Source organism: Pan troglodytes, chromosome 14 (assembly GCF_028858775.2).
Source record: "Pan troglodytes isolate AG18354 chromosome 14, NHGRI_mPanTro3-v2.0_pri, whole genome shotgun sequence".
Lineage (NCBI taxonomy): Eukaryota > Metazoa > Chordata > Mammalia > Primates > Hominidae > Pan > Pan troglodytes.
The window spans coordinates 114,704,906-114,717,633 of NC_072412.2; the positions used below are offsets into that span (position 1 = coordinate 114,704,906).

The window sequence follows — 12,728 nt, forward strand, 5'->3', positions numbered from 1 at the left end:
CATGACAGTGCTAAACATATATTAGAGGACTGAAAAATATATTTGACGCGTTGTAAAAACCATTTTCCTTATAAAAGATAAGGATTCTTTCCAGTTCCCTAGTAAATGCACAATGGACAGGTATTTGGGTGTTCCTGGGATAAAGAAAGACAGGGAAACTTTTGGGAAACAATGTAACAAAGACAGCCCTGTTGAATGTGATCATGTGCTTGGCAAATGCAGTCATTGCTTTCTGTCTCTGCTGCTTTTCACAGGTATAAGCCACTGGCTGATACATTCCTGCGTGAGAAGAAGGAACAGTCAGCTGCCGAGCGATGTCGACTTGTTCTCCAGCAGTGTAAATTACAAGGCTGGCAGGTTGGTGACCTACAAGCTATGAAAATAACATTTTAGGATTTTAAATAAATGAGCTGAGTCATTGCAGGGAGCCACCAGAATCTTCCTGGCAAAAACAAATTCCTTTGATGTGTTTGGCAAGGCGTGACATTAAGTGTATTCCCTGGAAATTTGTCATTCTTTATGACTTACCGATTTTAACATCTTGCAGCCAACATGAGAGGAAATCTAACAGGCTCCCTTTACAACATGACAGAAGCTCATGAGCCCCATTCTGTTTGCCCGTGTGTCAGATTCATACCTTGTCAGTAAAGCATTTTGTCATATTTACCCATAGCAGGAGTCAGAGGAGCCAAAATTGAAGAACTAAGGTTGATTTCTTTGTGCAGAGTTGGTCTCTCATAAGTGCATGTTCAACCTGGACTTCCCCAGCTCGTTCACGTCTCAGTCAGCTCCCCTTTTTTTCTGTTTCTCTTTGCCCTGCTTCTCACCTGCCATACAGTGAAAATGTCACCATCCTTTGAAGCCCATTTGTTGGCAAAAGCTTCATAATTGGAAACACTTTATTATAGTCTGTGATCCATTTGAATGGCAGACCCTAGGGGCCAATGAAAGCTACAGCTAGACTTGCAGAAAAAGAAAATAACCTGAGACAAAATTACAGGCAAATGTTTACCAGAAACAGGAGAAGATGGTTCCAGATTTTGTTAAATACCTTCAACAACATCGGAGTCCATCCTTGACTCATTTTAGGAAGTAGAGGTTTGAAGTGAGAAGGGCAGATTAGAGCAACAATGGGAAACCACGCAGTCCATGACACCAGAAATTATTTGGAAGTTTCTTGCTGTAAAACCACCAAAAGTGCATAGGTGGCAAAAACAACGGTAGCTAAAAGCTTTGGTAAAAATATGACGATTACTGGAAAGTAGACATAAATTGCATCTTTAAAAAGTGATAGGGAGAATATCTATGAGTAAAAATATATGATAATTGATGAGTCAAAGGATGAGGACTTGGCTTTAGAAATGACATGAGCTGATGATTCAGAATTGCTGAATAGGTCCAAAAGTGGCCCAGTCTAAGTAAAACAGGGAGGGAAGACTGGATTGACACTCGCACACTCATCTGTCTATGACAAAGAACAAAGAACCTAGAATTTTGGCATTGATGAGTAATGATTTAATTGTCTGTGCCACCCAATCTTTTTCTTTGTTATCTTTTTTCCTTTTCTTTTTTTTTAACTAATAATGAAATTTGAACTTTAAATAACAATCTGAAGGAGGAAGCTTACTCAGTCTGAAGTTGTCAGTGATGCACATCAGTGCCAAAAGATTGGATAAAAAGGGAAGGAGGAAGAAGGAGGAATTACTAACCAAAAGTGATGTCCGCCAACCCCTCCAGAGTCAGTGACATAGGGGTGGGATTCACATATATCAGTATTTATTCTGTCTATAGGTAACTGAAGTCAGTTCAATGGAATCATTACTGAGATTTTGAATAAGTAATTATATAGTAGTAGTCCACGGATGATGTAACACTAAGATAGTCTTATTGTATTCTTCTGCTTTTAAAGACTACTTACAGATAATGATATACATATATGTATATGTATGTGTATATATGTATATGTGTGTGTGTGTGTGTGTATATATATATCTGTGAGATACATGTATGTGTATGAGGGAGAGAGAGAGGGAGAATTTTTATTTGTAGAAGAAAGCAAGGGAATCTGTAATAATTATTTCACTAAGAGAGTGATTGGCAGTAACCACAATACCTGAGCAGTGGTCCCTCTGATAGACCACTGTAAAGTACAGGTCAAATATGAGAGGAGACCAGAAGACAAATTGGTAAGCCCTGCCAGCCATCATTTCTTCTATATTGGTGCTTTTGCCAGGATACTTGAAATTGCAGCTGAGGATAGCATTAAATTGAAACATACATTGGGACTTTCAGCAAGAGCATTAAAATTTATTTTAAATGGGAAAGGGATCCCATTTCATGTCACTAATCTATTTTCTCCACACTTTTCACCTGCCTAAAAAGAAGCTGAAAACACAAGACAAAAAAAATTAAAAGGAAAGAGAAATAAATGTGCTCATTCACTGAGCATATTTGCTTATGAGTTCCCTGTTGTCTAGTCAGAAAAGACAGTATTTCTTCAGCTTCTTCAAGATGTAACCTATGATATACTTTATACTACCAGACAAATAATCAACTTCACAGAAATGAAGCGTATTCATACTTCACTTTTATATTGGTCTGACAAAGGAAAAAAAGCTTTTTTTAAAAAATAAATAAATAAAACAAAAAACACTCATTCCTAACCTGGAAAGTTAGACTCCTCAGTTTCAAAAGCAAAGCATTTTTTAGATATGTGTTGCTAATTACAGAAAGAATTCCTCCTTGTCAATTCTGTTTTTAATTAATACAGGGATTCAATCAGAAGCTGTCAGGCTGCAGGGACAACAAGGTTGTATCGGATGGTTATTGTATCTGTAGCATTATTTCCAAATTGCTAAGAGTTATAATGTGTGTTTTCATTAACCAGTCAGTTCATCCTTTAGTCCTGAGTGGTTAGCATGAAATGAATGGTTACTCTTTTCCATATTTTTAAAAGCAGTGCTGGAGGACAGAAGTGATTAGAATTATATTTTGCTGTGTTAAGTGGTGTACAGTGTTAGCTAGAAATTCATTTCTTTTAACTGAAAATAGTAATTTCGTTGTCATTCTAATGCGTCTTGGAGATCTGGCAGGTTTTGCCTTCTCTCTTTAATTTTAATCAGACCCAGTAGAAGGAAAGCCTTGTATCATCAATATGAGATGGTAACTCTGTAATTCTTATACTCTCCAACATTGTAGCAATTCAGTAAGCCTTGGTGCACATTTGATTTCCTTCTGTTTCAGATGAGGAGAGAGATGTGGTATCTTCAGTACTATTACTTTTGTATGCTGATCTATGCACCTGTGTCTGCTTTTCATGCTTTAGGTAGTCACAGGTTTGTAGTCTGCACATGAGGTACTGGAATTTTTAGTATTTAATAAAAAATAATTCCTCTCATCTACAGAGTATATTACAACTATTCATAGTTTTTATTTTATTTTATTTGAGCCTAATAACTCTATGCAGAAAAGGAAAGTAGACAGCACGTACAGGAGTGACCTTATTTTAGATTTGAGGTAATGGAACGTCACAGAGAGCCCTTGTCTTAATTAGAGATCAGTGTACTGATCAAAATACTAGGTGCAGTTAATATTCAGTTTCAGTGGGAGTGCCACTTTGCTGAGGCCAACGTCTAGCTTTTCCTATGTCATGTTCTTTCCACTGCATTTAACTCAATCTGTATCTTCTAATATAACTATCTGAAGTCATTTTGCTCATATTACAGGACTTGGAAGGGATAGATTATGCATCACAGTACGAGCTTTGATCAAAGGCACTTATACCCTTTATTCGTCTGAGCAGCCTGCCCCTTGTACAGTGTCTTTTTTATGCTTATAATTCACCCAGCAAATGAAGGGAAAAAAAGCAGACTACTTCCCATTACAGGGTGACTCTGATCAGAATCCTTTTCAACCCAAACTGTCAATCAAACTGACCCTGAAATAGCACAATGCCTTTGCACCCGCATTCCCAACTACATCTTGGAAACAACAGGAGAAGGAAAAGGAGGAGTAAGGAAAGGAGAAGATAGAGAAGGAGAAGAACTGGAATCAAGTGAAGAGTCTCAGGAAGCATTTGATGTCAATTCTAATTCTGAGGGTTAAGACCTAGATGTGACTCAGGCCATCCAGAGGAAAGGACAGGGGTGGGGGCAACTCATGGGCGGTGCTGGTGGAAATGCATGTCAAAGGAGCATCGCTGCACCTTCCCAGCTAGAGCAAAGGCAGTTTGAAAACAGTTTATTAGGCTATTCCGCAGATCCACACAGTTTACATTATACCGAGTTTTGCTCACGTGCCAATTCTCAGTGAGACATTCCCTGGCTACTAGATTTTAAATTCTCACTATCCTCGACCTTCCTACTGCATCTTCTCATCCTCTTCTCTGCTTTATTCTCCTCCATGGTGCCTGGGACCTTCTGTTACGCTTCAGATTGCAGTCCTTAACATGCTGTTCACCACCTTTCCTCCATAGCGTGGGAACTCCATCACGAGGGCTTTGTGTCTGCAGCTTACTGTTGCATCCCCAGCATAGAAGCCAGAGAAAGACACAGGACAGACACTCTGTGCCTGGATGCTGGGCCAAGAAATGAGTTTCTGTAAATAAGAAACTACCAAACAATACAGTACACTTGATGTGGATGCAAAGACATGTAAGAATTTTTACAGGCTGGGCGCAGTGGCTCACGCCTGTAATCCCAGCACTTTGAGAGGCTGAGGCGAGTGGATCACCTGGGGTCAGGAGTTCGAGACCAGTCTGGCCAACATGGTGAAACCCTGTCTCTACTAAAAATACAAAAAAATAGCCAGGGATGGTGGTGGGCGCCTGCAATTCCAGCTACTTGGGAGGCCGAGGCAGGAGAATTACTTGAACCTGAGAGGTGGACGTTGTAGTGAGCAGAGATTGTGCCATTGCACTCCAGCCTGGACAACAAGAGTGAAATTCCATCTCAAAACAAACAAACAAACAAAAAACTTTTTAAAATTTATTGTTTTGAAATGAAATAAGAATCCAATGGATTTTTAGCTTTATATCTACGTGTATAAGATACATGTATTAATGCATTAATTCTATAATTAAAAATAATTTTAAAATTTTGAAACTACTACATAAATGTAATTTTAGCAGAGAATACTGTATAGGGTCAAATTAATTATTTTAAACATTTGTGAGAAAGCTGTAAGTCACACTGCATTTTGCACCAAAGCATTTTTGTTTTCCAATATATAATTTCTGTTGTGTCTTTTATACCACTAGACTGTACTTCTCAAAGGAATCTTGTGCCCTCTTTCATAGAATTTGAACTGGTCACCATAAGTTTTGGCAAAGTCATACATGTTGCTGTTTCCTTAACATACTCAAAATTGCTACTTTTACATAATGTGGTTTGATTTTGAAGAAAGGAAAATCAGGATGTAGTGGTGGCTAGAAGGGAATCTTTCACGTTGGTGGCTTCTTATGTTTACAGTGAAATGACATATTTTAAAAACATGGTGGACTAGTCAGAGCCACGTCCTTATTTGCAAAGTGGGATTTATGTAACTTGTTTGCAAAAAGGAATGGAAGTATTTTGAAATGATTTGAGTAAGACCTGCATGACTAACTTCTAGTGCTGTTTTCTGTCGCAGCAGATACAGTTTTCTTTATGAAACAAAGAGTTCATGGATTACTTCACTATGGAAAAATATCCAAATAGTCTGAATTAACTCCTGGTTTGAAAACAAGTTAAATTAAGCCAGTAGTTATTAACCATCTGCTATTTGTTTCATTATTGTTATTATTCAGGTATTTTCCTTATCTGAACATATGCATTTTAAATTCAGTGCTATCTTAAGGTAACTTGGAAAGGATCCCTCTGGAACTGTGTAGAGTTAATCAAAGACTATTTGCCCGAATTTATCCAAGCCCCAGAAGAGTGACTGGACAGCAATTAGGCCCCTGTGGAACATGCTTGTTTTTCGTGTTATATCATTTATGTAAAATGAAAACCTCTGAAGCTAATTCTAAGTGGAAAAATAAGTGGTATAATCTGATTTTCACACATTTTATATGCATCAACTGGTTATAGGATGATTTCTTCTGTGTAGTTATTTGAATGCTATATTCATTTTAAAGCCATCTGGAGGGATGACGAATGAAGAAACAAATCTGTCAGAGTCGGTCCATGTGATACCAGGGGTGCTGCTTCAGAACACAGGCACTCACACAGCACCGGGAGAGTCGAGAGGGGGACTGCACCGATGTGGCTCTGTGCAGAAGGGCTTTCCCAGTGGTACTTTTCACTGATAGTTCAAGCAGATGTCGAGAACTTTGGGGCGAAAGAAGTTTTGTGGGTAGGCAGAGAAGAGTGGCCTGTGTGTCCCGTTTGAGGCAGGAACTTGTGATACCTGTTACTGGAAATTGTGGAAGGAGAAGTTGAGATCTTAACCTTAGAGATAACATATCGTCTATGATTTTAAGGATGAGGAGTCAGACACACAGATCCTTCTGGTGGCTTACTCAAGATTATACAGACAGGAAGAAAGAAACAAAATTAGAACACCAACTTCATCCCAAGTACCGGCATGATACGATACTTACTCTAGTGTGTGTACATGTGTGTATGTAAAAGAGACAGAGAGAGAGGCTCTGAAAGAAATAACAAAGGGTACTCAACAAAAAACATACTCCAAATTGTAATGAGATATACTTTTCCTATTTGTGTTTACTCGTGAACAAAGAAATTCACAATCTTTGTTTTTATCACAATCTTCTAATGTAATGTTTACGGAATAGTCTAGATTTTATTACCCAAATAGTTTGAAATAAGTCATAGTTTGAAAATGAGTTAAATTAAGTTATGATCTTTGAAGGATTTTCTCTTATATTGCCAAGAACTGCAACATTGACATTTTACCATAACACTACATAAAATCAGTTGGATGAAGGTTTTATTATTTCATTAATCTGCAATAGTACAGTAGAGAAAATAAAATAGAAGAACAAGGAACTGTTAAAGTTTTAACTACCTCTCACTTTTTTTACATTCTCTATGATGAGACAATTGTATTAGGGCCCTTACTTCTTATTAGTACGATAAATTAATGGTTTATAACCTTTGTTTTACTACTCAGGGAACACTTCATAAATCAACTATAATTACAAGCTAGAAAATAGCCTATAAAATGATTCTTTCTTTTGTATCCTTTCTCTTTCTCTGGAATTATAAATGTTGAAAATAATAAGCATTAGGAACCTAAGAGTACACCTTGAAACTATGTACATTCTGTTTGGAATCACCATTTATATTATATTATATTATATCATATTATATTATATTATATGTGTGTGTCTGTGTGTGTGTATTTCCTTTCTTCTTTTGTGCCAAACACATGCATACACACATGCCATATACATATATGACACATTTTTGTTATAAAAGTAGTATGTATGCTTGATAGGAAATTTGAAAAAGAAAAAAACTGAGGAAGAAAATACAATCTACCAGAATTGAACTACCTAAAGATAACTACTGAAAATATTTGGTGCGTATTCATTCCCTTTGTTTTTAAAAATGGTATTACATGTATTTGATCCTTACTCAGTGTCTTTCTCTCTTTCCACACTTAACTTCCTGAGGACAGGTGTCATGTCGCTGTGTTCTTTTGTATTTTTACATGTGTGCGCGTGTCTGTGTGTTTCACTATGACATCTCTTACAGGGTCTGGCACATAGTGTGTATGCAACTTGTGTTTGTTGAATGAATGAATGAATGAATGAACCTCCTACTGATGACCACATCTTCCCTTTGCGAATGAAGGTATCTGCAGTGAGTTTGGGTGATATGTGTGATAGTTTCTGCCTTTAGAGTAATTTTACATTTTTTCACTCAGCTTCATTATGCATGAAGAGTAATATCTTAGAGTACTATCTGGCACCTACTAATTGCTGATTAAAACTGACTAGGCCTATGCCTAATCCAACTTTGATTGCTTAGAAATCCATCTGTTTTCCTCTACTTCAAGTTTATTGATTGACTGATTCAACAAGCATTTACTGATCACCATATGAGTTCCCCCAAATTAGGCAAGGCAATTGCGATGGCTCACAGTCTGCTGGGGGAGAAACAGTCAGCTTTAAACTAATAAATAATCACAGGTTAGGATCCAGGTGCAAAGAGAGCAAAAGGGACACTGCAGTAGTGAACTGGAGGGTTCCTGACCTAGACAGGGCAGTTGTCATGCAGGGCATTTCTGGGAGGGTCACATGCAGGCCCAGATCTGAAGGGTGAGAAGGAGCTGGGGACGTGCTGAGGCAGGACCAAGGGGCCCAGGGTGAGGGGTCCGAGTGTGCTGAGCCCCCGAGGTGAGGACATCCTGGGAGAACTGACAGGAGAGTAGGAGGGCTGGGGACAGAACCAGATGAGAACGGGAGACAGGGATGCTACAAAGCCGTGTTTTTCAACCTTTATGTTTTCATTATTGCCCCACTAAGGAGAAAAACTGAGAGAATTAATAAAGAATTGAGTTCTGGGGAGGCAAAAATAACTTTGCTATTACAACAGTTTCTGACCTTCAAATCTCAGTCCTGCTGGATAATATGAGGCCCCTAACAACTACTGAAAGAGGGGTGTTTGTGCCTGTTCCTACTGAGAGATCCAACTCCATATCTTCTATGTCAATATAAATTTCCCCAACTTCAAGATTATTTAGTCGTTCGATAAGCATTTACTGAGCACGTATTATATGCCAGAAGCCTTGTAATTGCTAACACGTTTTTCTTCTCAAGAACCGGTTGCACCCACTGGACAGGATCACCACAAGGAGAAGGTGTGTTTAGAGCTAAATGGGTCGGAACCAGTGGGACTTTATGTGTCAAAGTGCAGCATTCTATTTTAGGTTCAATGCATGCTACTGATAAGTTTTAGAGAGGGTAGAACATGACCTGATTTATGCTTTAAATGTAAAAAAGTGGTATTAGAGAGCAAGAACAGAGCTGGGAAATGAGTTCCCAAGCCAATGTGGCAGCTCAAGCAAGAGAGAGCCATGGTGGATGGGACAAGGGAGGAAGCCGAGAACACGAAGGGAGGGGAGAGGACCTCACCGTGGCAACAATGAAGGTGCTTGTTAAGTTACATTGACTTGAAGGTGGAATCTCTTTTAAAACCAAAATATTAATGTAGATCAGGAATATAGTCAAGCTCTTTTTAAAAACGAACTTGCTCCATAAAATATGTTTGGAGCTCTAGATGATGGAAAAGACTCGGCCCTTTAGGGCTGAAAACAGAAGACAGTTCACAAAATTAAATGGGATTCTCAAAGCAAACATGAGCACACCACAGGACAGACATATGCAGAATTAGGAAAGCAATGCCAGAACTTTTGAATAGCTACAAATAGTCCTAAAGATGCACTACATAAGACCAGATGTGCAGGATAAAAAACCATGGTATCATGTTTTTAGAAGAAAAGCACACATCAAAATATGTAAATGCCATCAACTTGGCAGATGACGATAGGACAGGGGCTCCCACACCCCAGGGAGTGCCAAAGGCCATGACCATGTTTGTGTTGCTGTTTGGCCATTTATGACATACAGTCCCATGGGGCAAACCATTATTGACATGATTTAGGCCATTTTGTTAAAAAGAAAGATCAAATGTGTGCTCTGACTGAATATATTAACTTATCAAATACACTTTCCTCTGTGCTTTTGAAGCTAATTACCTTTGTTTGGGTGTGGCTTTGGTATGCTTTTTCACAATGTGTCTCTTTGGGAGAAGTGATTTTCTTTAAGCACTCTTGACCATATCAATATGATTTCCATAATGAAATAACGTATAGAATTACATAGTGAGTCATTCACTAGTAAGCTCAAAATAGTAACTTTTATTCATCACTGCCTGCTATGCAGGTCATACTGTTCTAGGTAAGAATAATTAATTTTTCTTAAACTATAATTATATGTAATTCAAGCCAAACCACCTTCTTCAAATACCAGAAGATACAGTGCTCTATTAGATGTGTGTGGCTGTAATTATCTTTTCTGTGTTGAAGTTAAACTTCAGGAATAGTCTATTTATAACAAAGAGAACATGTATTTTCATATAAATGTATCCTTTGAGAACGTTTAAAAGTACATTCAGACATTCAGAGCCAGGCTGAACATTAGAATTTTTCTATTTAGTAGCTTTTCAAAGCAACCATGAAAATGTAGAGTGTGGAGGTATTAATAGTAAAATATTCACACACAAAAAAGTAATGGTCATTCTTAGAAATTTAACGAATGAAATGGGGGAAATGTGAATTCAGCCTGGAGAGGATGCCTTTAGTTCAATGGTTTCTTTACTGAGCTTGTTGAAAGGATAGACAATATTCTACTCATCCTTGTGGTCCCAGCATCTGTACCCTGCTGGTATGAAGAAGGTGCTTTGCAAACATTTGATTTACGAATGGGTACATGAATGAATGAGCGAAGGTGAATGAATGAATGAACTAATGAGTGAATGGATGTTCAGAGCAGACAGATGGTAGGATGACGGATGAACAAATGTGAGAAAAGGAACATCAGGAAAAATATAAATATAATGCAACTGAGTGTTATCAGAAAATGATATTGATCCAGGAATGAATTATAGGTAAAGGCCTTTTCATGGCACACATGTAGAAATGTTGGGATTTTGAGATTTGTTTCCCTTGGAAGAGATGACCTGGTAGGCACAGAAACTGTTTCACGTAGCAAAAATAGAAGAGGGTTGTGAAGGAGCACAATGACATTCTGAGATCAGCAGGAAGGAAAGCAAATCTGAGGGGAGAACTCTGCAGACATCAGAACACATGAAAAGATTGTGTTGTTCATATCACCATCAATAAAGCTATTCTTAACAAACTGGGAACAGATTTACATTGCTGGGCACTTTAAAAAATACTAGGGCATTTTTCCAGAATACTGATATGTGAAAGATGTGACTACTTTTGATGCAACTATGATAGTACATATCCTTTGAAAAAGCTGGAAGTATTTACTAGACTAGGGCTGTTTTTAGAGCAAGAGGGGTTAACATTTTTAAAGATTAATTTTGTATGAAAATAAAGCATTTTAATTGCAGAAAAGAAGCTAGCATTCACAATAAGACCTTTCTCATTAAAATATAATCTATGTTAATAAAATATTCCAATGATTGTAGACTTCTTTTTTTTTTGAGACGGAGTCTTGCTCTGTTGCCCAGGCTGGAGTGCAGTGGCACAATCTCAGCTCACTGCAACCTCCGCCTCCCGGGTTCAAGCAATTCTCCTGCCTCAGCCTCCCAAGTAGCTGGGACTACAGGCACCTGCCACCACGCCCGGCTAATTTTTTGTATTTTTAGTAGAGACAGGGTTTCACCATGTTAGCCAGGATGGTTTCAATCTCCTGACCTCATGATCCACCCGCCTCGGCCTCCCAAAGTGCTGGGATTACAGGCGTGAGCCTCCATGCCCGGCCGATTGTAGACTTAGAAATAAAGGGATAGCATCTAACCCAATCCTGACAACGGTAATGATATTATTCAGTGAAAACTCCATTCATAAGAATGCTATGGGCCCTGTACAATATATAAAGAAGGTTCACATTGGTTTTCTGCTTCAGGAGAGTATACGGGAAGCTAAAATAATAGTAAATAGCATCTCTTTTAGAGAAATAAAAAAGGGTTAGCTCATATTATGGAGGGCTTTATAGGCAACATAAAATCATAGAAGTTTCTAGAAGACTAATAAATTGAAGTCAGTGTGCAAGGTGAGTTAAAAAGCAGATAAAGGAGAGATGATGAGTTAAATTCTAGATTTTAGTCGGTAATAATCCTATATCAGAGGTGATGGCACTGGAAATATGAAACTCAGCATCTTTGTTTCTTTAATCCTATTAGATGTATTTTAATAAAATAAATCAAATAGTTTAAATAAGTTGAAAATATTTAAGATTTAATTTTTGATGGCTGGGCGTGGTGGCTCACGCCTATAATCCTAGCACTTTGGGAGGCCGAGGTGGGTGGTTCATCTGGGGTCAGGAGTTCGAGACCAGCCTGACCAACGTGGAGAAACCCTGTTTCCACTAAAAATACAAAATTAGCCAGGCATGGTGGCGCATGCCTGTAATCCCAGCTACTCAGGAGGCTGAGGCAGGAGAATCGCTTGAACCTGGGAGGAGGAGGTTGCGGTGAGCCGAGATCATGCCATTGCACTCCAGCCTGGGCAAAACTCCACCAAAAAAAAAATAATAATTTTTGTAGACAAATGAAATTTTACATATCTGAGGTCATGTTATAGCAAGTGCTTATTCAAAGCATTTTTTAAAATTCTGCCTTCTCCATTGTACACATCCATTTACTTTCATTTCCTTCACCTTAATACGTGTGAATTATGAGCTTTATACTATTCCAACATTATCTGAGTTTATAAATATCTCACAGTTAAGTTGAATAGTCAGACAGATACACAAATAAGAAGAAAACCAGGACTTCAGTGCTACTGTAGAGATGTATACAAGGTACACTAGTGACATGGATGTACTACTGTAATTGATTTATTATTATAAGGTACACACTAAACAGGAGAAAAATGAATTCCCACTTTGGATCAGAAAGCAATATGATATAGTTGGAGAGTAAGTAAGCTTGAATGTATTGAATAAGTTCTAGAAGCCTACTATACAACATTTCACTGCTATTTAACAACACTGCATTATACGCTTAAAATTTTATTAAGAGGCTAGA

General features: G+C 38.0%; 1 protein-coding gene across 4 annotated transcripts in view; it reads left to right on the forward strand.

Moving 5' to 3' along the window:
* Positions 1–12,728, forward strand: part of MYO16 (myosin XVI) — a 711,002-nt gene that overhangs the window by 603,719 nt on the left and 94,555 nt on the right. For all 4 annotated transcript variants that reach the window (XR_008538898.2, XM_054665553.2, XM_054665554.2 and 1 more), the window contains exon 28: positions 255–357. Coding sequence is in view for 3 of the 4 variants with exons in the window: in XM_054665553.2 (XP_054521528.2) it covers positions 255–357 (103 nt within the window). In the remaining variant the exon portion in view is untranslated. The remainder of the gene's footprint in view (positions 1–254; positions 358–12,728) is intronic.